This window comes from Lepisma saccharinum, chromosome 18, assembly GCF_977018435.1.
Source record: "Lepisma saccharinum chromosome 18, izLepSacc3.1, whole genome shotgun sequence".
NCBI classification, from domain to species: Eukaryota; Metazoa; Arthropoda; class Insecta; order Zygentoma; family Lepismatidae; genus Lepisma; species Lepisma saccharinum.
In genome coordinates, this window is record NC_139246.1 from 59,739,096 (window position 1) to 59,762,955 (window position 23,860).

At 37.1% G+C, this 23,860-nt stretch overlaps 1 protein-coding gene across 1 annotated transcript in view; it reads left to right on the forward strand.

The window, feature by feature from the left end:
- Positions 1 to 20,159, forward strand: part of LOC146002301 (uncharacterized) — a 41,453-nt gene extending 21,294 nt beyond the window's left edge. Inside the window, exon 4 of the mRNA XM_083140012.1 lies at positions 19,914 to 20,159. Coding sequence (XP_082996138.1) covers positions 19,914 to 20,031 — 118 coding nt within the window. The 3' untranslated portion in view covers positions 20,032 to 20,159. The remainder of the gene's footprint in view (positions 1 to 19,913) is intronic.
- Positions 20,160 to 23,860: the final 3,701 nt, after the last annotated feature.

Below are 23,860 nucleotides of genomic sequence, written 5' to 3' on the forward strand. Positions count from 1 at the left end.
ATAGACTGGACATAAACAGAAGAAGGAAGAAAAGAGGAAGGGGAGAATTGGAAGAGAAAGAGAAAGATGAAGAGAAAGAAAAAGAGAGGTGGTTTGGAATAAGGAGTATGGGTGAGACCACAGAAAAGATATGCAAAGTGCTTAGGAAAGCGGGCATTAAAACTTACAGAAAGGGAGGGAGAAGCATCTTAGGAATAGCGAAGAATGCAAACAAGAAAAAGAAAAACAGAGAAGAGGAAGAGGAAGGGATTATCTACGAAGTAAAATGTAAAGAATGTCAGAGTGTGTACATAGGAGAAACGAAAAAGAGACTGAAAGATAGGTTGAAACAACATAGGGATGATGTACGACTTAAGAGAGAGAGAAATGCGATATTTAAACACACGAGAGAAACAGGACATGACATAGAGTGGGATGAGGCTAAGCAGATAGGAAGGGAGAAGAGAATGCTAGTGAGAAAATGGAAGGAAGCCAAGGAAATAGAGAGGAAAGGTGAAGAAGACACAATGAACTGGAATGGGGGACTGAAGTTAAACAAAGAATGGAAGAAAGTGTTAGAAAGAGTGGAAAGAACAAGAGAGAAAGAGGAGAGGAGAAGGAAGAAAATGAAGGAAAAAGAGCGTGATATATAAAGCCCAATCCACATTCTATATGAAAGTATATATTTTTCGCCTTTTAGGTGAAAGTATAGTGAAAGCCACCTGCGAGAAAGTTCCAAAACAACTTTCTATTAGTCTGGAGGGAGTAATGTTTTGTGTATATAATGCCCTGTTTTAGGTATCTTGTTACTTTTGTACTTGATACAGAGTCTGATGAAGACCTTGCTAGAAGGTTGAAACGTTACGTTTAGTTTATGTTTTTAATAAAATAAATTACTGCCTTGGTCAGCATATTTATATTTTTTCATAATAATGGAAACAAGGCTTAATGGTGTTATAATTGGACATTTTCCAAGGCTGATGAGGAAAATTAACAACTGGAAGGACTTGAAGAGGAAAGAAATACACAAAGACGAACAAGAGAAGTTTCTGAGAAAATGTTTGGAGAGAGGCACAGCACCTAAAGGATTAAAAATAAGTAAGAAGGGAGTGGTTTGCAATACCAGGAGATGGAAGATATTGGTTCAGAAAATGGAAAAAGAACTGATATGGAATGAAATAAGGGCAAGAAGAAAGGAGATAAAAATAATAAAGGAGAACCTTAAAAGAATTGAAAAAGCTATTGAAGATGGTCTCACCATTTTTACGAGAGAATATACATTTTACGAAATGAAAAGCTGGCAGGAGAAATTTAGAGAGAAAATACAAATAAAGTTGAAAAAGAAGGGAGAGGGACTAGGATGGAAAGAAGAAAGGGGAGAAGAGGAAGAAGAAGAGGATACCAGAAAAAGAGTTGTGGTAATAGGGAACGTTGACCTATCAAAAGAAGAGGAAGCTTTATTAAAACTAGGAAGAGGTTTCAAAGTTAAAGAAAGAAATGTAGATTATGAGGAAGTTATATATGACATTGAAGAAGCAGTACTCCATATAAAAGAAGAACCAGCTAGAGACAAGATTAGAAGAAGAACAGCAGCCATACTGAAGAAAGAAATGGGAAAACAAAGAAAAGTAGATAATTTGAGTCAGAAAGAAAGGGAAGGGATAAAGAAAATCAAGAAAAGAAATGATGTGGTGATAGAGCAGGCAGATAAAGGAGGAGCAATTGTGGTGATGGAAAGAGAATGGTACGAGAGGAAGTCTGAAGACCTAAAAGAAAATGGATATGAGGAGATTTGTGGAACAGAAGAAGAACAAACTATAAAAGAAAGGGTCATACAAGACTGTAGGAAGAGTGGATTCAAGAAATGCATAAAGGAGACAGGAAGACTACCAAGTTTGAAGGGTTTTCCAAAGATACACAAAGAGGAGATAAAGTTAAGACCAGTAATGAATTGCAGAAACAATATTTTGGAACCCTTGGAAAAGAAATTAAAGAAAGTTATTGAAGTGTTAGTAACACAGCAAGAAAGCAGAGCAGTTAAGAACAGTGAGCAAGTAGTAGACCTCATAAAAGGACTTAAGTTAAATGAGATGAAGACGACAATGTTTAGCTTAGATGTAAAAAGTATGTTCCCAAGCATCAAGAGGGAACACGTTTTGGACATTATTAAAAAGAGAATGGGAAAGGAAATTATAGGAGAATGGGATAGTGAAAGGGTAGTGAAGGCGCTGGAAACCATTTGGAATAACGGTTACAGTATAATGGGAGATAAAATAATGTTAATGAGTGAAGGACTGAATATAGGTTCTAGCCTAAGCCCAGCATTGGCTGAATTGGTTATGAATGAATGGGAAAAGAAAGTGATAGAAAAAGGAGGTGACAAAATAATTTTGTTTTGCAGATATGTGGACGATTGTTTTGGCATATGGAAGGGAACAAAGAGGCAGCTTGACATTTTTGCCAAAGAAATACAAGATGAAGAAAGAGGGATTTTATTGGAACTTGAAATAGAAGAAGAAGGCAAGTTAAGCTACCTTGATATATTGATGAAAAGGAAGAGAGGGGAAGAAATTGAAACCGCTTGGCATCAGAAGAAGTGTGCAGCAGGGGTATTCTGCCACAAAAGAAGTGATGTAAGTGAGGTGACAAAAAGAAATTTCATAAAGAATACGGAGGACAGAATAACGAAAATATGCACGAAGGAATGTGAAAAAGAAGGCAAAATAAATAGCCTTTGGAAACAGCTGGAAAAGAATGGCTATGAGAAGCAGGATAGACTGGACATAAACAGAAGAAGGAAGAAAAGAGGAAGGGGAGAATTGGAAGAGAAAGAGAAAGATGAAGAGAAAGAAAAAGAGAGGTGGTTTGGAATAAGGAGTATGGGTGAGACCACAGAAAAGATATGCAAAGTGCTTAGGAAAGCGGGCATTAAAACTTACAGAAAGGGAGGGAGAAGCATCTTAGGAATAGCGAAGAATGCAAACAAGAAAAAGAAAAACAGAGAAGAGGAAGAGGAAGGGATTATCTACGAAGTAAAATGTAAAGAATGTCAGAGTGTGTACATAGGAGAAACGAAAAAGAGACTGAAAGATAGGTTGAAACAACATAGGGATGATGTACGACTTAAGAGAGAGAGAAATGCGATATTTAAACACACGAGAGAAACAGGACATGACATAGAGTGGGATGAGGCTAAGCAGATAGGAAGGGAGAAGAGAATGCTAGTGAGAAAATGGAAGGAAGCCAAGGAAATAGAGAGGAAAGGTGAAGAAGACACAATGAACTGGAATGGGGGACTGAAGTTAAACAAAGAATGGAAGAAAGTGTTAGAAAGAGTGGAAAGAACAAGAGAGAAAGAGGAGAGGAGAAGGAAGAAAATGAAGGAAAAAGAGCGTGATATATAAAGCCCAATCCACATTCTATATGAAAGTATATATTTTTCGCCTTTTAGGTGAAAGTATAGTGAAAGCCACCTGCGAGAAAGTTCCAAAACAACTTTCTATTAGTCTGGAGGGAGTAATGTTTTGTGTATATAATGCCCTGTTTTAGGTATCTTGTTACTTTTGTACTTGATACAGAGTCTGATGAAGACCTTGCTAGAAGGTTGAAACGTTACGTTTAGTTTATGTTTTTAATAAAATAAATTACTGCCTTGGTCAGCATATTTATATTTTTTCATAATAATGGAAACAAGGCTTAATGGTGTTATAATTGGACATTTTCCAAGGCTGATGAGGAAAATTAACAACTGGAAGGACTTGAAGAGGAAAGAAATACACAAAGACGAACAAGAGAAGTTTCTGAGAAAATGTTTGGAGAGAGGCACAGCACCTAAAGGATTAAAAATAAGTAAGAAGGGAGTGGTTTGCAATACCAGGAGATGGAAGATATTGGTTCAGAAAATGGAAAAAGAACTGATATGGAATGAAATAAGGGCAAGAAGAAAGGAGATAAAAATAATAAAGGAGAACCTTAAAAGAATTGAAAAAGCTATTGAAGATGGTCTCACCATTTTTACGAGAGAATATACATTTTACGAAATGAAAAGCTGGCAGGAGAAATTTAGAGAGAAAATACAAATAAAGTTGAAAAAGAAGGGAGAGGGACTAGGATGGAAAGAAGAAAGGGGAGAAGAGGAAGAAGAAGAGGATACCAGAAAAAGAGTTGTGGTAATAGGGAACGTTGACCTATCAAAAGAAGAGGAAGCTTTTTTAAAACTAGGAAGAGGTTTCAAAGTTAAAGAAAGAAATGTAGATTATGAGGAAGTTATATATGACATTGAAGAAGCAGTACTCCATATAAAAGAAGAACCAGCTAGAGACAAGATTAGAAGAAGAACAGCAGCCATACTGAAGAAAGAAATGGGAAAACAAAGAAAAGTAGATAATTTGAGTCAGAAAGAAAGGGAAGGGATAAAGAAAATCAAGAAAAGAAATGATGTGGTGATAGAGCAGGCAGATAAAGGAGGAGCAATTGTGGTGATGGAAAGAGAATGGTACGAGAGGAAGTTTGAAGACCTTAAAGAAAATGGATATGAGGAGATTTGTGGAACAGAAGAAGAACAAACTATAAAAGAAAGGGTCATACAAGACTGTAGGAAGAGTGGATTCAAGAAATGCATAAAGGAGACAGGAAGACTACCAAGTTTGAAGGGTTTTCCAAAGATACACAAAGAGGAGATAAAGTTAAGACCAGTAATGAATTGCAGAAACAATATTTTGGAACCCTTGGAAAAGAAATTAAAGAAAGTTATTGAAGTGTTAGTAACACAGCAAGAAAGCAGAGCAGTTAAGAACAGTGAGCAAGTAGTAGACCTCATAAAAGGACTTAAGTTAAATGAGATGAAGACGACAATGTTTAGCTTAGATGTAAAAAGTATGTTCCCAAGCATCAAGAGGGAACACGTTTTGGACATTATTAAAAAAAGAATGGGAAAGGAAATTATAGGAGAATGGGATAGTGAAAGGGTAGTGAAGGCGCTGGAAACCATTTGGAATAACGGTTACAGTATAATGGGAGATAAAATAATGTTAATGAGTGAAGGACTGAATATAGGTTCTAGCCTAAGCCCAGCATTGGCTGAATTGGTTATGAATGAATGGGAAAAGAAAGTGATAGAAAAAGGAGGTGACAAAATAATTTTGTTTTGCAGATATGTGGACGATTGTTTTGGCATATGGAAGGGAACAAAGAGGCAGCTTGACATTTTTGCCAAAGAAATACAAGATGAAGAAAGAGGGATTTTATTGGAACTTGAAATAGAAGAAGAAGGCAAGTTAAGCTACCTTGATATATTGATGAAAAGGAAGAGAGGGGAAGAAATTGAAACCGCTTGGCATCAGAAGAAGTGTGCAGCAGGGGTATTCTGCCACAAAAGAAGTGATGTAAGTGAGGTGACAAAAAGAAATTTCATAAAGAATACGGAGGACAGAATAACGAAAATATGCACGAAGGAATGTGAAAAAGAAGGCAAAATAAATAGCCTTTGGAAACAGCTGGAAAAGAATGGCTATGAGAAGCAGGATAGACTGGACATAAACAGAAGAAGGAAGAAAAGAGGAAGGGGAGAATTGGAAGAGAAAGAGAAAGATGAAGAGAAAGAAAAAGAGAGGTGGTTTGGAATAAGGAGTATGGGTGAGACCACAGAAAAGATATGCAAAGTGCTTAGGAAAGCGGGCATTAAAACTTACAGAAAGGGAGGGAGAAGCATCTTAGGAATAGCGAAGAATGCAAACAAGAAAAAGAAAAACAGAGAAGAGGAAGAGGAAGGGATTATCTACGAAGTAAAATGTAAAGAATGTCAGAGTGTGTACATAGGAGAAACGAAAAAGAGACTGAAAGATAGGTTGAAACAACATAGGGATGATGTACGACTTAAGAGAGAGAGAAATGCGATATTTAAACACACGAGAGAAACAGGACATGACATAGAGTGGGATGAGGCTAAGCAGATAGGAAGGGAGAAGAGAATGCTAGTGAGAAAATGGAAGGAAGCCAAGGAAATAGAGAGGAAAGGTGAAGAAGACACAATGAACTGGAATGGGGGACTGAAGTTAAACAAAGAATGGAAGAAAGTGTTAGAAAGAGTGGAAAGAACAAGAGAGAAAGAGGAGAGGAGAAGGAAGAAAATGAAGGAAAAAGAGCGTGATATATAAAGCCCAATCCACATTCTATATGAAAGTATATATTTTTCGCCTTTTAGGTGAAAGTATAGTGAAAGCCACCTGCGAGAAAGTTCCAAAACAACTTTCTATTAGTCTGGAGGGAGTAATGTTTTGTGTATATAATGCCCTGTTTTAGGTATCTTGTTACTTTTGTACTTGATACAGAGTCTGATGAAGACCTTGCTAGAAGGTTGAAACGTTACGTTTAGTTTATGTTTTTAATAAAATAAATTACTGCCTTGGTCAGCATATTTATATTTTTTCATAATAATGGAAACAAGGCTTAATGGTGTTATAATTGGACATTTTCCAAGGCTGATGAGGAAAATTAACAACTGGAAGGACTTGAAGAGGAAAGAAATACACAAAGACGAACAAGAGAAGTTTCTGAGAAAATGTTTGGAGAGAGGCACAGCACCTAAAGGATTAAAAATAAGTAAGAAGGGAGTGGTTTGCAATACCAGGAGATGGAAGATATTGGTTCAGAAAATGGAAAAAGAACTGATATGGAATGAAATAAGGGCAAGAAGAAAGGAGATAAAAATAATAAAGGAGAACCTTAAAAGAATTGAAAAAGCTATTGAAGATGGTCTCACCATTTTTACGAGAGAATATACATTTTACGAAATGAAAAGCTGGCAGGAGAAATTTAGAGAGAAAATACAAATAAAGTTGAAAAAGAAGGGAGAGGGACTAGGATGGAAAGAAGAAAGGGGAGAAGAGGAAGAAGAAGAGGATACCAGAAAAAGAGTTGTGGTAATAGGGAACGTTGACCTATCAAAAGAAGAGGAAGCTTTTTTAAAACTAGGAAGAGGTTTCAAAGTTAAAGAAAGAAATGTAGATTATGAGGAAGTTATATATGACATTGAAGAAGCAGTACTCCATATAAAAGAAGAACCAGCTAGAGACAAGATTAGAAGAAGAACAGCAGCCATACTGAAGAAAGAAATGGGAAAACAAAGAAAAGTAGATAATTTGAGTCAGAAAGAAAGGGAAGGGATAAAGAAAATCAAGAAAAGAAATGATGTGGTGATAGAGCAGGCAGATAAAGGAGGAGCAATTGTGGTGATGGAAAGAGAATGGTACGAGAGGAAGTCTGAAGACCTAAAAGAAAATGGATATGAGGAGATTTGTGGAACAGGAGAAGAACAAACTATAAAAGAAAGGGTCATACAAGACTGTAGGAAGAGTGGATTCAAGAAATGCATAAAGGAGACAGGAAGACTACCAAGTTTGAAGGGTTTTCCAAAGATACACAAAGAGGAGATAAAGTTAAGACCAGTAATGAATTGCAGAAACAATATTTTGGAACCCTTGGAAAAGAAATTAAAGAAAGTTATTGAAGTGTTAGAAACACAGCAAGAAAGCAGAGCAGTTAAGAACAGTGAGCAAGTAGTAGACCTCATAAAAGGACTTAAGTTAAATGAGATGAAGACGACAATGTTTAGCTTAGATGTAAAAAGTATGTTCCCAAGCATCAAGAGGGAACACGTTTTGGACATTATTAAAAAGAGAATGGGAAAGGAAATTATAGGAGAATGGGATAGTGAAAGGGTAGTGAAGGCGCTGGAAACCATTTGGAATAACGGTTACAGTATAATGGGAGATAAAATAATGTTAATGAGTGAAGGACTGAATATAGGTTCTAGCCTAAGCCCAGCATTGGCTGAATTGGTTATGAATGAATGGGAAAAGAAAGTGATAGAAAAAGGAGGTGACAAAATAATTTTGTTTTGCAGATATGTGGACGATTGTTTTGGCATATGGAAGGGAACAAAGAGGCAGCTTGACATTTTTGCCAAAGAAATACAAGATGAAGAAAGAGGGATTTTATTGGAACTTGAAATAGAAGAAGAAGGCAAGTTAAGCTACCTTGATATATTGATGAAAAGGAAGAGAGGAGAAGAAATTGAAACCGCTTGGCATCAGAAGAAGTGTGCAGCAGGGGTATTCTGCCACAAAAGAAGTGATGTAAGTGAGGTGACAAAAAGAAATTTCATAAAGAATATGGAGGACAGAATAACGAAAATATGCACGAAGGAATGTGAAAAAGAAGGCAAAATAAATAGCCTTTGGAAACAGCTGGAAAAGAATGGCTATGAGAAGCAGGATAGACTGGACATAAACAGAAGAAGGAAGAAAAGAGGAAGGGGAGAATTGGAAGAGAAAGAGAAAGATGAAGAGAAAGAAAAAGAGAGGTGGTTTGGAATAAGGAGTATGGGTGAGACCACAGAAAAGATATGCAAAGTGCTTAGGAAAGCGGGCATTAAAACTTACAGAAAGGGAGGGAGAAGCATCTTAGGAATAGCGAAGAATGCAAACAAGAAAAAGAAAAACAGAGAAGAGGAAGAGGAAGGGATTATCTACGAAGTAAAATGTAAAGAATGTCAGAGTGTGTACATAGGAGAAACGAAAAAGAGACTGAAAGATAGGTTGAAACAACATAGGGATGATGTACGACTTAAGAGAGAGAGAAATGCGATATTTAAACACACGAGAGAAACAGGACATGACATAGAGTGGGATGAGGCTAAGCAGATAGGAAGGGAGAAGAGAATGCTAGTGAGAAAATGGAAGGAAGCCAAGGAAATAGAGAGGAAAGGTGAAGAAGACACAATGAACTGGAATGGGGGACTGAAGTTAAACAAAGAATGGAAGAAAGTGTTAGAAAGAGTGGAAAGAACAAGAGAGAAAGAGGAGAGGAGAAGGAAGAAAATGAAGGAAAAAGAGCGTGATATATAAAGCCCAATCCACATTCTATATGAAAGTATATATTTTTCGCCTTTTAGGTGAAAGTATAGTGAAAGCCACCTGCGAGAAAGTTCCAAAACAACTTTCTATTAGTCTGGAGGGAGTAATGTTTTGTGTATATAATGCCCTGTTTTAGGTATCTTGTTACTTTTGTACTTGATACAGAGTCTGATGAAGACCTTGCTAGAAGGTTGAAACGTTACGTTTAGTTTATGTTTTTAATAAAATAAATTACTGCCTTGGTCAGCATATTTATATTTTTTCATAATAATGGAAACAAGGCTTAATGGTGTTATAATTGGACATTTTCCAAGGCTGATGAGGAAAATTAACAACTGGAAGGACTTGAAGAGGAAAGAAATACACAAAGACGAACAAGAGAAGTTTCTGAGAAAATGTTTGGAGAGAGGCACAGCACCTAAAGGATTAAAAATAAGTAAGAAGGGAGTGGTTTGCAATACCAGGAGATGGAAGATATTGGTTCAGAAAATGGAAAAAGAACTGATATGGAATGAAATAAGGGCAAGAAGAAAGGAGATAAAAATAATAAAGGAGAACCTTAAAAGAATTGAAAAAGCTATTGAAGATGGTCTCACCATTTTTACGAGAGAATATACATTTTACGAAATGAAAAGCTGGCAGGAGAAATTTAGAGAGAAAATACAAATAAAGTTGAAAAAGAAGGGAGAGGGACTAGGATGGAAAGAAGAAAGGGGAGAAGAGGAAGAAGAAGAGGATACCAGAAAAAGAGTTGTGGTAATAGGGAACGTTGACCTATCAAAAGAAGAGGAAGCTTTTTTAAAACTAGGAAGAGGTTTCAAAGTTAAAGAAAGAAATGTAGATTATGAGGAAGTTATATATGACATTGAAGAAGCAGTACTCCATATAAAAGAAGAACCAGCTAGAGACAAGATTAGAAGAAGAACAGCAGCAATACTGAAGAAAGAAATGGGAAAACAAAGAAAAGTAGATAATTTGAGTCAGAAAGAAAGGGAAGGGATAAAGAAAATCAAGAAAAGAAATGATGTGGTGATAGAGCAGGCAGATAAAGGAGGAGCAATTGTGGTGATGGAAAGAGAATGGTACGAGAGGAAGTCTGAAGACCTAAAAGAAAATGGATATGAGGAGATTTGTGGAACAGGAGAAGAACAAACTATAAAAGAAAGGGTCATACAAGACTGTAGGAAGAGTGGATTCAAGAAATGCATAAAGGAGACAGGAAGACTACCAAGTTTGAAGGGTTTTCCAAAGATACACAAAGAGGAGATAAAGTTAAGACCAGTAATGAATTGCAGAAACAATATTTTGGAACCCTTGGAAAAGAAATTAAAGAAAGTTATTGAAGTGTTAGTAACACAGCAAGAAAGCAGAGCAGTTAAGAACAGTGAGCAAGTAGTAGACCTCATAAAAGGACTTAAGTTAAATGAGATGAAGACGACAATGTTTAGCTTAGATGTAAAAAGTATGTTCCCAAGCATCAAGAGGGAACACGTTTTGGACATTATTAAAAAGAGAATGGGAAAGGAAATTATAGGAGAATGGGATAGTGAAAGGGTAGTGAAGGCGCTGGAAACCATTTGGAATAACGGTTACAGTATAATGGGAGATAAAATAATGTTAATGAGTGAAGGACTGAATATAGGTTCTAGCCTAAGCCCAGCATTGGCTGAATTGGTTATGAATGAATGGGAAAAGAAAGTGATAGAAAAAGGAGGTGACAAAATAATTTTGTTTTGCAGATATGTGGACGATTGTTTTGGCATATGGAAGGGAACAAAGAGGCAGCTTGACATTTTTGCCAAAGAAATACAAGATGAAGAAAGAGGGATTTTATTGGAACTTGAAATAGAAGAAGAAGGCAAGTTAAGCTACCTTGATATATTGATGAAAAGGAAGAGAGGGGAAGAAATTGAAACCGCTTGGCATCAGAAGAAGTGTGCAGCAGGGGTATTCTGCCACAAAAGAAGTGATGTAAGTGAGGTGACAAAAAGAAATTTCATAAAGAATACGGAGGACAGAATAACGAAAATATGCACGAAGGAATGTGAAAAAGAAGGCAAAATAAATAGCCTTTGGAAACAGCTGGAAAAGAATGGCTATGAGAAGCAGGATAGACTGGACATAAACAGAAGAAGGAAGAAAAGAGGAAGGGGAGAATTGGAAGAGAAAGAGAAAGATGAAGAGAAAGAAAAAGAGAGGTGGTTTGGAATAAGGAGTATGGGTGAGACCACAGAAAAGATATGCAAAGTGCTTAGGAAAGCGGGCATTAAAACTTACAGAAAGGGAGGGAGAAGCATCTTAGGAATAGCGAAGAATGCAAACAAGAAAAAGAAAAACAGAGAAGAGGAAGAGGAAGGGATTATCTACGAAGTAAAATGTAAAGAATGTCAGAGTGTGTACATAGGAGAAACGAAAAAGAGACTGAAAGATAGGTTGAAACAACATAGGGATGATGTACGACTTAAGAGAGAGAGAAATGCGATATTTAAACACACGAGAGAAACAGGACATGACATAGAGTGGGATGAGGCTAAGCAGATAGGAAGGGAGAAGAGAATGCTAGTGAGAAAATGGAAGGAAGCCAAGGAAATAGAGAGGAAAGGTGAAGAAGACACAATGAACTGGAATGGGGGACTGAAGTTAAACAAAGAATGGAAGAAAGTGTTAGAAAGAGTGGAAAGAACAAGAGAGAAAGAGGAGAGGAGAAGGAAGAAAATGAAGGAAAAAGAGCGTGATATATAAAGCCCAATCCACATTCTATATGAAAGTATATATTTTTCGCCTTTTAGGTGAAAGTATAGTGAAAGCCACCTGCGAGAAAGTTCCAAAACAACTTTCTATTAGTCTGGAGGGAGTAATGTTTTGTGTATATAATGCCCTGTTTTAGGTATCTTGTTACTTTTGTACTTGATACAGAGTCTGATGAAGACCTTGCTAGAAGGTTGAAACGTTACGTTTAGTTTATGTTTTTAATAAAATAAATTACTGCCTTGGTCAGCATATTTATATTTTTTCATAATAATGGAAACAAGGCTTAATGGTGTTATAATTGGACATTTTCCAAGGCTGATGAGGAAAATTAACAACTGGAAGGACTTGAAGAGGAAAGAAATACACAAAGACGAACAAGAGAAGTTTCTGAGAAAATGTTTGGAGAGAGGCACAGCACCTAAAGGATTAAAAATAAGTAAGAAGGGAGTGGTTTGCAATACCAGGAGATGGAAGATATTGGTTCAGAAAATGGAAAAAGAACTGATATGGAATGAAATAAGGGCAAGAAGAAAGGAGATAAAAATAATAAAGGAGAACCTTAAAAGAATTGAAAAAGCTATTGAAGATGGTCTCACCATTTTTACGAGAGAATATACATTTTACGAAATGAAAAGCTGGCAGGAGAAATTTAGAGAGAAAATACAAATAAAGTTGAAAAAGAAGGGAGAGGGACTAGGATGGAAAGAAGAAAGGGGAGAAGAGGAAGAAGAAGAGGATACCAGAAAAAGAGTTGTGGTAATAGGGAACGTTGACCTATCAAAAGAAGAGGAAGCTTTTTTAAAACTAGGAAGAGGTTTCAAAGTTAAAGAAAGAAATGTAGATTATGAGGAAGTTATATATGACATTGAAGAAGCAGTACTCCATATAAAAGAAGAACCAGCTAGAGACAAGATTAGAAGAAGAACAGCAGCCATACTGAAGAAAGAAATGGGAAAACAAAGAAAAGTAGATAATTTGAGTCAGAAAGAAAGGGAAGGGATAAAGAAAATCAAGAAAAGAAATGATGTGGTGATAGAGCAGGCAGATAAAGGAGGAGCAATTGTGGTGATGGAAAGAGAATGGTACGAGAGGAAGTCTGAAGACCTAAAAGAAAATGGATATGAGGAGATTTGTGGAACAGAAGAAGAACAAACTATAAAAGAAAGGGTCATACAAGACTGTAGGAAGAGTGGATTCAAGAAATGCATAAAGGAGACAGGAAGACTACCAAGTTTGAAGGGTTTTCCAAAGATACACAAAGAGGAGATAAAGTTAAGACCAGTAATGAATTGCAGAAACAATATTTTGGAACCCTTGGAAAAGAAATTAAAGAAAGTTATTGAAGTGTTAGTAACACAGCAAGAAAGCAGAGCAGTTAAGAACAGTGAGCAAGTAGTAGACCTCATAAAAGGACTTAAGTTAAATGAGATGAAGACGACAATGTTTAGCTTAGATGTAAAAAGTATGTTCCCAAGCATCAAGAGGGAACACGTTTTGGACATTATTAAAAAGAGAATGGGAAAGGAAATTATAGGAGAATGGGATAGTGAAAGGGTAGTGAAGGCGCTGGAAACCATTTGGAATAACGGTTACAGTATAATGGGAGATAAAATAATGTTAATGAGTGAAGGACTGAATATAGGTTCTAGCCTAAGCCCAGCATTGGCTGAATTGGTTATGAATGAATGGGAAAAGAAAGTGATAGAAAAAGGAGGTGACAAAATAATTTTGTTTTGCAGATATGTGGACGATTGTTTTGGCATATGGAAGGGAACAAAGAGGCAGCTTGACATTTTTGCCAAAGAAATACAAGATGAAGAAAGAGGGATTTTATTGGAACTTGAAATAGAAGAAGAAGGCAAGTTAAGCTACCTTGATATATTGATGAAAAGGAAGAGAGGAGAAGAAATTGAAACCGCTTGGCATCAGAAGAAGTGTGCAGCAGGGGTATTCTGCCACAAAAGAAGTGATGTAAGTGAGGTGACAAAAAGAAATTTCATAAAGAATACGGAGGACAGAATAACGAAAATATGCACGAAGGAATGTGAAAAAGAAGGCAAAATAAATAGCCTTTGGAAACAGCTGGAAAAGAATGGCTATGAGAAGCAGGATAGACTGGACATAAACAGAAGAAGGAAGAAAAGAGGAAGGGGAGAATTGGAAGAGAAAGAGAAAGATGAAGAGAAAGAAAAAGAGAGGTGGTTTGGAATAAGGAGTATGGGTGAGACCACAGAAAAGATATGCAAAGTGCTTAGGAAAGCGGGCATTAAAACTTACAGAAAGGGAGGGAGAAGCATCTTAGGAATAGCGAAGAATGCAAACAAGAAAAAGAAAAACAGAGAAGAGGAAGAGGAAGGGATTATCTACGAAGTAAAATGTAAAGAATGTCAGAGTGTGTACATAGGAGAAACGAAAAAGAGACTGAAAGATAGGTTGAAACAACATAGGGATGATGTACGACTTAAGAGAGAGAGAAATGCGATATTTAAACACACGAGAGAAACAGGACATGACATAGAGTGGGATGAGGCTAAGCAGATAGGAAGGGAGAAGAGAATGCTAGTGAGAAAATGGAAGGAAGCCAAGGAAATAGAGAGGAAAGGTGAAGAAGACACAATGAACTGGAATGGGGGACTGAAGTTAAACAAAGAATGGAAGAAAGTGTTAGAAAGAGTGGAAAGAACAAGAGAGAAAGAGGAGAGGAGAAGGAAGAAAATGAAGGAAAAAGAGCGTGATATATAAAGCCCAATCCACATTCTATATGAAAGTATATATTTTTCGCCTTTTAGGTGAAAGTATAGTGAAAGCCACCTGCGAGAAAGTTCCAAAACAACTTTCTATTAGTCTGGAGGGAGTAATGTTTTGTGTATATAATGCCCTGTTTTAGGTATCTTGTTACTTTTGTACTTGATACAGAGTCTGATGAAGACCTTGCTAGAAGGTTGAAACGTTACGTTTAGTTTATGTTTTTAATAAAATAAATTACTGCCTTGGTCAGCATATTTATATTTTTTCATAATAATGGAAACAAGGCTTAATGGTGTTATAAAGGTTTTTAATGACTTGCGTCATGCAGAAAGGTATAACAAAAAGGTATAAAACACCAGAGTTCAAAACATTTGTGGCATAGTGAGGCATCTAATTTTCTAGCTAAAACATGCATGGATGATATTTTATTGAAAACCCATCTGACTTCAGGCAAATAAACAACACCTGTGGCGACTAATACCATAAGCAAATTATTAAGCAAGAAAGGGCCGACCCTTCCTTCGGACTTGGCGTTCTCAACCGAAATGTTCATGCTACGCCACTGCTTACGATATAATGAAATATAATCTTAACTGATATTCAGCACTGCCAACAGAAGGACATAAAAGTAGCATTATTACGTTGATTGATTTCCTTTATTTTACTTCGCTTTTTATGCCACTTTTGGCTAATTTGCGAAGATGAGGATGAGTGATGATATGATGAAATTGATGAATGGACACTCGCAAAAACACCCATGCCCAGATCGGGGTCCGAACCCGGGACCCCTGGCGTCGTAGCGCGATGTGCTAAAAACTCCGCCACGGGGGCCGGCAGCATTATTAGGCTACTAATTGTTTTCGGGAAGTGTTTTGAGAGAAGCCATCTTGATTGTGAATGTGTTCTGCAGCACATTCTTGTAAATCGAAAACTCAATAATGATTAAGTGAACAGGTCAATATACATACAGTAATGGTATTTTCTTTAATGAACATTTTAAAATTACGTAGAAGCATTTAAATAGAATAAAATTATTATCATGAAAGAATTATTCTTAACATTTTCTACTATTCCTCTCTATTCCGGGACATTGGTGCGTCCCGTAGAAACTTATCGGGACACCAGGGCAAGTGATTCCATTCCAGGATTGCCTCGGAAAATCCGGGACGTGTAGCAAAACTACCTGTAAAAAAGCTGTCCTGAATTAAATTTTCAGTGGTTGCATCCAGTAGCGACTATTTTTGCTAAACTTTTTTTTCTTTTTGGTGCTGCTGAAACTTTTTTGTTCGTTGGGATATATCAATATCATCGCTTGTCATAATACCTAGTAACGGCTATTGGTGGAAGCACATGTCCCTGTGTCCTCTCTAAATCCGCCAATGTTGGCAACCAAGAATGTCATGGATGGCTAGCATGAAAATATTATTTGAGGGCTCGTAGAGTCAAAATGAGACCGCAAAGAATAAAATGTTATGAAGGAAAGTTGTTCACACTCATGTCTTCTACACGATACAAAGTTTACCTTGTGTATGTGTGTATCCATACACATAGGCGTATCAATATATCACGGGACACTGGGCGAGATTAAAATGCAAAGCCCCAATCAGTAGTGATAAGGGAGATGTTTGAATAGTTGCACTTTTTATATTTTTACACTTTTGATTTTACCACACATTATGTGTTTTTCCTACTACATGATCTGAAAAATTGCATATTTCTATCTGTGGTTTCGATCCTACTTAGCGACTTTTAGTCTTGAACTAGTTCAGTTTTCACCATTTTGAAGACCACTATTCCAAAAATACATTTTTCTAGCTGTGGTTGGAGCCTACCTATACCTTGTCCCATTTATCTCTGAAGCAGGCGAACGAAAACAAGTCTCTGCGCAAGTTGTGACGCGAGACGGCTCTACGAATGAACACGTGACAGGGAACGGTATTGCGTGAAGCGACTGCAGTTACCAGCCATCGCAGCAGCGTGTATTGCATTGCTCTGTCCACTCGATTTCCTCCCCTTCTCTGACGCTATGCGCGTCCTTGCTTCAGAGATATATATTGGACAGGGTATGGTAGTTTAGCGTTCGGAACTTTCCTGAAAGCAACTCGTGATTGGTTGGAAAGTAGGTCACGTGACTATTTATTTATCTGATGTGCAAGGATGTGCATGTCCTGGCTTTTTTCGTGCATGTTCTGTATTGTTCCATGATTGTCCTGGCTTGTTCTCTATTGGTTCTGGTTTGTCAGTGCATGTTCTGGATTGTTCGTGCATCTTCTGGATTGTTTGTCAATTTCTGGATTGATCGTGTATGTTATGGTCATTTCGTGCATGTTCTGGATTGTTCGTGCATGTCCTGGTTCGTTCATGCATGTTCTGCTTTGCTCGTGCATGTTCTGGATTGTTCGTGCATGTTCTGGTTCGTTTGTGCATGTTCTAGATTGCTCGTGCATGTTCTGGTACGTTCGTGCATGTTCTGGTTCGTTCGTGCATGTTCTGGTTCGTTCGTGCATATTCTGGTTCGTTCGTGCATGTTCTGGTTCGTTCGTGAATGTTCTGGTTCTTTCATGCATGCTCTGGATTGTTCATGCATGTTCTGGTTCGTTCATGCATGCTCTGGATTGTTCATGCATGTTCTGGTTCGTTCATGCAAGCTCTGGTTCGTTCATGCATGTTCTGGTTCGTTCATGCATATTCTGGATAGTTCGTGCATGTTCTGTTCGTTCATACATGTTCTCGATTGTTCATGCATGTTCTGGATTGTTCGTGCATGTTCTGAATTGTGCGTGTATGTTCTGGATTTTTCATACATGTTCTGAATTTTTCGTGCATGTTATGGATTGTTCGTGCATGTTCTGGTTCGTTCGTGCATGTTCTGGATTGTTCTGGTTCGTTCGTGCATGTTTTGGTTCGTTCATGCATGTTCTGGATTTTTCATGCACGGAATTTAGCCCAAGACTTAAACTTGTATTATAGTAGGCTATTATGTACGGATTAGGCAAGGTATATCAGATAGTGAATTCTGATATTCTTTTACAACTTGTTGGGCAGAGTTAATTAATGTGTTAAGAATATTTGTATCTCGTTCCTGAACTATATTATTATTTCTGTGGCGTATTTAGTTCACTGTCCAGAGTTGCCCTCAGTTATCCAGAGTCATCTCCAGTAGGTGGAGTTACTCCGGACGTTTTACAGGTTGCACTTTTTCTCTCTAATTATTTCGGGTTCCAGATAAAGAGGTAATACTGGTATCATTCGGTAGTCAAAAGATGTCTCTTTAGACACGTAGCAGAGGCAATGTGAATAAATTAAAACTGAATGTAATCTCTGAACTATGCAGTTCCCTCCCACCTGACTCTATTGTTGGTTTACTGAATTGCGTAGTCATTCTATTTTGTTATTAACTTTAATACACCTTTCTCAACAAAGAGCTTAAACAATCTAGAGGGAAGAGGAATCTTAAAGTTTCTGTGATCCCTTACATAAAAATCTATCTTTTTTTTATTTTGAAAACAGTGGAACCATTCATTCCTGGAATTGAATGGTCGAATATTAAAAAACAACCTTGTTCCTGTACTTTTCACTCAGTGTTTCCATCTAATGCAGTTCTTACTTTGGTTATTATGTTCGAACAATATTTCTAATATTAACATTAAAATAATATATAACTGACGTTCTGCTTTTTTGTGAATTGAAATTAACATTGACAATTTAAACTGGTATACACTGGATAAAATGTAGTATCTACAGTATGTAACATTCTTATTCGTACACACGGTTTTTCAAAGAAAATGCTTTAAAGGTGGAAAGGTGCACAGAAATATATGTAAAACAAAACCAAGTATTTCGATCAAGTTATTTATATAATTGTAATAAACAACGACCAATAGTCCTTTCAGCTAACTATACGTTTCAATTTGTCTTTTCCTGCTCTATTAACTTTGCCTTGCCTTCAATCGTATATTTCTCATGATCCTTAATTTTAAAGAAATCGTAGATAAGTCTGTAAAAAAGTAGGACACCGAAACTATGGGAACGAAATGTATACTGTGATAAAGAAACCAACACAAAGGAAATACCAATGCCATTACCGCCGCTCAAACCAGCACCATTTGGCGTTGAGAGGTGAACTCACATACACGAGCTCGCAGGAATATTGCATATGGAATTCGTTATTCGTCTGATATTGAATACCCAGTGATGCTTTCTGTCATATAATAGACGCTTATTTAGTGAACGCATTATTAAGACTTTGCCAGATTTCAGAAAACACTCACAGACAGAGACATACGTAAATATATGAAATTAATTTCTCAGTTGTATTTTTATGCTCATGTGAATAGATGTAATGGAAAGTAAAGTCTCTTACTGTTAAAAAGTATTACCAATGTATATTTGCTTAAAGATTATTTATCACAATATATATTGCAATTATACATTCAACATATGTTGAAACGATGCCTTTTGTAATGAACGTTTGGTGGATTTCAGACTCAACAATACGCTACAGTTGAAGTCCTACCTAAAGTGGGATTCGAGCCACTATGTCCCTTCACCGGGTATCGAACCCAGTGCCCCTTGATTACAAGACGACCTTGTTACCACTATGTTATCGGTACACAGCACGCTACATCATGTTTTTCTTTCTTTTTTTTCATGTAAGTACACATTCATCAATTCTCTCATTATCATCCTCGCAATTAGCCAAAAATGGCCAAAATTCAACACTAAGTAACACAAATCAAATCAAATGCCATCAGTGAGTCACGTATTGCTCGCAACAAAGTCCTGTTTTTCAAAATGAAAACATAAAATTCAGGACATGCACCTATGCAAGTAGATAATATTACATTTTGTGTCTATCATGGTTATTAAGATTTATACATCTTGTTTATACTTATCTGCTGACTAAACATTGTTCATTACTGAAAACTTGCTTTCAGTTTGCTGTGTACTACACAGGGAATCTGCGGGCCGCATGCGGCCCGCGGGCCACGAGTTTAACATGGCTGTTTTAGAGTATAGCATGTTGTGCGAAAAATATATTTATTTCACGATTTTTGGTGATGACATGTTTGAGATATTCAAAGTGAAAGGTCAAGGTCACGTGACAAAATTTTCTTTTCATCCAAAGGTAGGATTCTTACATATTATTGGAAAGCTTGTTCCATTTCCTACACAACAAACTTTATTTCAGCTTCCTAAACCAAATATAGACAGAGTTAGAACACATTTAGTATAGCTAAAAGGCTCAGAAAGGACAATTTCTGCAAACTTTGACCTTGAATAATATAACAATTATAAGACAAAAGAGACTAAAAAAATTCATAGTTACTAAGTTCTATCCATAGTTTCAACTCCCCACATTTCATGAAAATCGGAGATGGTCAGGTTGGAAATTGCACATATCTGTGTTGATTTGGCATGGAATGACTCCCATGCAAAGAAACTCCATACACGTATATATTTTTAGGGAAGTCTATTATAGATTGAGGACTATAATTTTCGTTTTGATTTTCTTTCCAGGAAAAATCCATCTTCCAATGGTGCCACGGAGAAACAAAAGTTTCAAGACGCAACCAAGCTTGGACTAAATTCTTCAAGTGATAATTGTTCGCGAATATTCTCGTGTCCTCATAGTTGATGAAGCAGCATGCAAACTATTACTTAAGATTAAATGAAAGAACTTGAAAACACAGTTGAAATATGTAAATCTATTACAAAATTGAAATAAAAATTAAGTTAACAATATTAAAATATACACTATCGAAAAACTAGTGCCTTTATATGGTAGTGAACATCAATGAACGCTCAATTTTGTTTATGTGCATTTTGTAAATTAACTGCCTGATGTGTATTAAATGTACATTTCATTTCTTTGTCCAATTATTTTTTATTAAAATAATCATGTACGTATTTTATCTGATAAGCAAGAATGTGTTATTATATTAAAATTGCTAACGCCTTCATGCAAGCAAGTTTGTGTGGAATGTGTTTAGTAAAACATTAGGGAGTAACACGAAATCTTTACTAGTTTGCGTTCGTATGGAAAAGTAATACCGGGTGTCCCAGAAGTCTTTCCCTGATTACAAACTTTATTCATATCCGCTTTATGCAAGGTAGAAATGTGAAAGTGGTGCCAAAATGTTGGAAAACTAACCAAGATTTTTGTTGCAGGTTTGAGTAACGTGGCTGTAGTGTAGCAGTATCAGTGCCCAGAAAACCGGAAATGTTCACAAATCAGGAAAAGCTCAGCATGTCCTCTGGTATCACGAGACCGGGTCACCAATAACAGTGCAGAGGAACTTTCAAATGTACAGAATTATTTCGTCTAGAATATCTGTCATCAATAAGTTGATATTTATAAAATGGAATTTATCTTCATTCCCAAATCCTGTCAAATCCAAGAAACATTGTATGGAAAGATGCCGCCAGATGTCAAGAGCATTAATTCCGGATTCCTTGGCACTGACACTGCTACACTACAGCCACATTACTGAAACCTGCAACAAATAAACTTTGTTAGTTTTCCAACCTTTTGGCACCACTTTCACATCTCTACATTGCATATAGCGGATATGAATAAAGTTTGTAATCAGGGAGAGACTTCTGGGACACCCATAACCTTTTACCTTAACCCCAATTAAATCCAAGCGGATCCCAGGCAGAAATTTTGTTAGGGGAATATGGCTGAGAAAGATTGATAACAAGTGTTGTGCCTTTTATTTATCAACAGGTTTCTGAATATAAAGGACCAATGTTTTGACCACTTTCACTGTCGTAAAATTACAGTTTTTGAGTTGAAATCTTCAAAGCGGCTGGATGCCTCGTATCAGTGCATGAAATGGAGATAGTTGGAGGTGATGCTCCTCTGCTGTACATCATGAAAATTGGACGTGTGGGGGGATCCTTTGTGTAAATTTTCTTAGCTGATGGATACGTATCCTCAAAGTTCCCTTCACTTCGGGCACCGCCTCGGATGACTGGTCTGGAAATGCATTTGAGTGAGACCAGACACCAGGTATCAACGTGGCGGATATTTAAACTGCCACAAGAAAACTTTGGAAAATACACTTGGCAAGTACGCGGAAAATAAGTTATGCTGTTCTTAGCTATTTCATCTTCATCGCGATTAGACCACGTGGTAGCAAATGGACGTAAAGTAAACACATCAGTGGTGGATGAAAATAGTTAGATAAACAATAGCCTACTTTCGATGTGAAAGAAAGTTTCAAATTGTGGAGTACGGTGTGATATTTTCTGAACGTTTTGGTTTCTTTGCTGAATGTCGTAGTCTGTGTTTGTGTGCAGACCAACAACTGCTTCTTATTCTTAGATTTATTTCTATCACTTAAATATTTTATGGTGAATGCTGGAAGTTCATTATTGACATTTTTCAAGTTGCTGGAATTTCAGCTGCTCATTTACAATATCAAAATAATAATAACCCATGGCTCGACAGCCCTCGAAAGAGCCTGGGCCTATCTCCCGGCTGCAGTTTTCCTCCCACAATGCTACCTAGAGGTGTGGAGATCTTCAACCTGTAATGGGGTGACGCGGGGTTAGCCGTTGTAGGAGATTTCCGAACCCGGGTTACGCTACTCACTCGTAGCTCCCCAGTTTCCTCACGATGGTGGGTTGCCACTGGTCCTATACATAGGCCGAAAACCCAGAGACTGAACAGAGGCGGACTCGAACCCATGCCGTCCCGCAGTCGGCGCACAGCACAGCGCCTTAGACCGCACGGCCATGGAGGAGGACAATATCATAATATAATCAAAATTTTAATAAATATCGCAGTTTTTTCACATTATCTCCAGATTTCCATTTATTTGAGCCTGGGTAAACACCAAGGTCGCTTTATATAAGGCAAATGCCGGAAAAATTCCAACTTTTGATATCCAGCCCCGGGAATAAAACCTGCGTCTCCCGCTTGACAGGTAGACGTTCCTACCGACTAAAGCACCGCCTCTCCTCCCCCCATCGACTCGAAGATATAAATAAGTTTCCAATCAGGGTTAGCATGTTAAAAACAAAAGTGTTTGAAACAACTTGCTTTAAAGGTTTAAAACACGCGCCTTTGTTTTTTTTACAAATGTTTAAAACATTTAAAACAATGTGTTTTTTCAGACTTGTTTAAAACACATTTTGATTCTTGATGTTTGATAGTTTGTGGTTATTTGCTTGTTTTGTAACTTTGTATTCTCATTCATTTCGTGTAATTTTGTTTATTCTGCACAAATATCTGTTGAGTGGCTGAAAATGTATACCTAATCAGTTAACAACAGTGGCGGCGATTAGGTGGAGCGAGGGGGGCATCTGCCACCCCCACTTTTCGCCACTTTTGTCCCCGCACTATGATAAACCTTATGGAAATATACTGTCTTTGCCCCCCAAGTTTTGGCACCTTGCCCCCCCCCACCCCGGTTTTGGAACCCAATCGCCGCCACTGGTTAACAACAAAGAAACATATCGCTATGAGTAGCTACCCGTGGGCCTCTTTGAAACGCCTTTTCTTACAAGTGTCTTAAAAAATTAAAATTGAATAATATATGGATGAAACAGTTTTGTTCCTCACTTAATACGTTGCGCACAGTTGTTAATGCTAATATTTTGTTGCATTCACGAAAAATGGCGTATTCCGAAAAACAGAGTAGCTACCAAGTGTATAGAGTGGGGCCTGGCAACTGTGCAGTAGTTGAAGCTTCCATGCGAGATTTCACTTTTAAGATTAACAAAAATAAGTATTTAAAAAGTTAATCAAGAGTTTACTTTAAAACTAGAAACATAGTCCTTCCTTGGATTATTAACACATTCCATATTAATCATTATTCTTAGAAAATAAGTTTTCTTGGCATTATGTTTTAAACGTTTTATTTGTTTAAAACATGTTTCTTTTCGGTTCTTGTTTAAAACACTGTTTAAAACATGAAAAACATGTTTAAAACAAAAAAAGTGTTTTTCTTTTTCGAAAAAAAAATAATTACCAACCCTGTTTTCAATAGATTGTGGCAAAACCGGGAAAACAGTAGTGACGCTAAATAGTGGTCAAGGTGGCTGTCTCGGATAAAAAGAAAAATTGCCTCCAGGTTTTAGCATATTCTATATTTCCCATTCCGGTTTGTATGTGCTGTGAGACAGGGTTAAGATCGGATGTCGTTATAACGGAAAAAGTTATTTGAAAGCTTCAAGTACCTATTTTTTATAGATCCGTCACTGGAGGCCACTGAAGTTCGTAATATCACTCTCCACATCGTTTCTCTCCGAATATCAGTTTCAAACACTCTGTGTCCTGCCTTCCACCAGAGAGGACACATTTATACTCACTCCCTCGTCGCGTGGGGGAGGGCTGAAAGTTCAAATTCTATTTGCTATTTTGTACTATACTCTTGAGAACTCATGGAAGAACCATGAATACAGAATACTTTACAATTGAAAATAACTAACCATAATTCACGATCTGGCCAGATCAC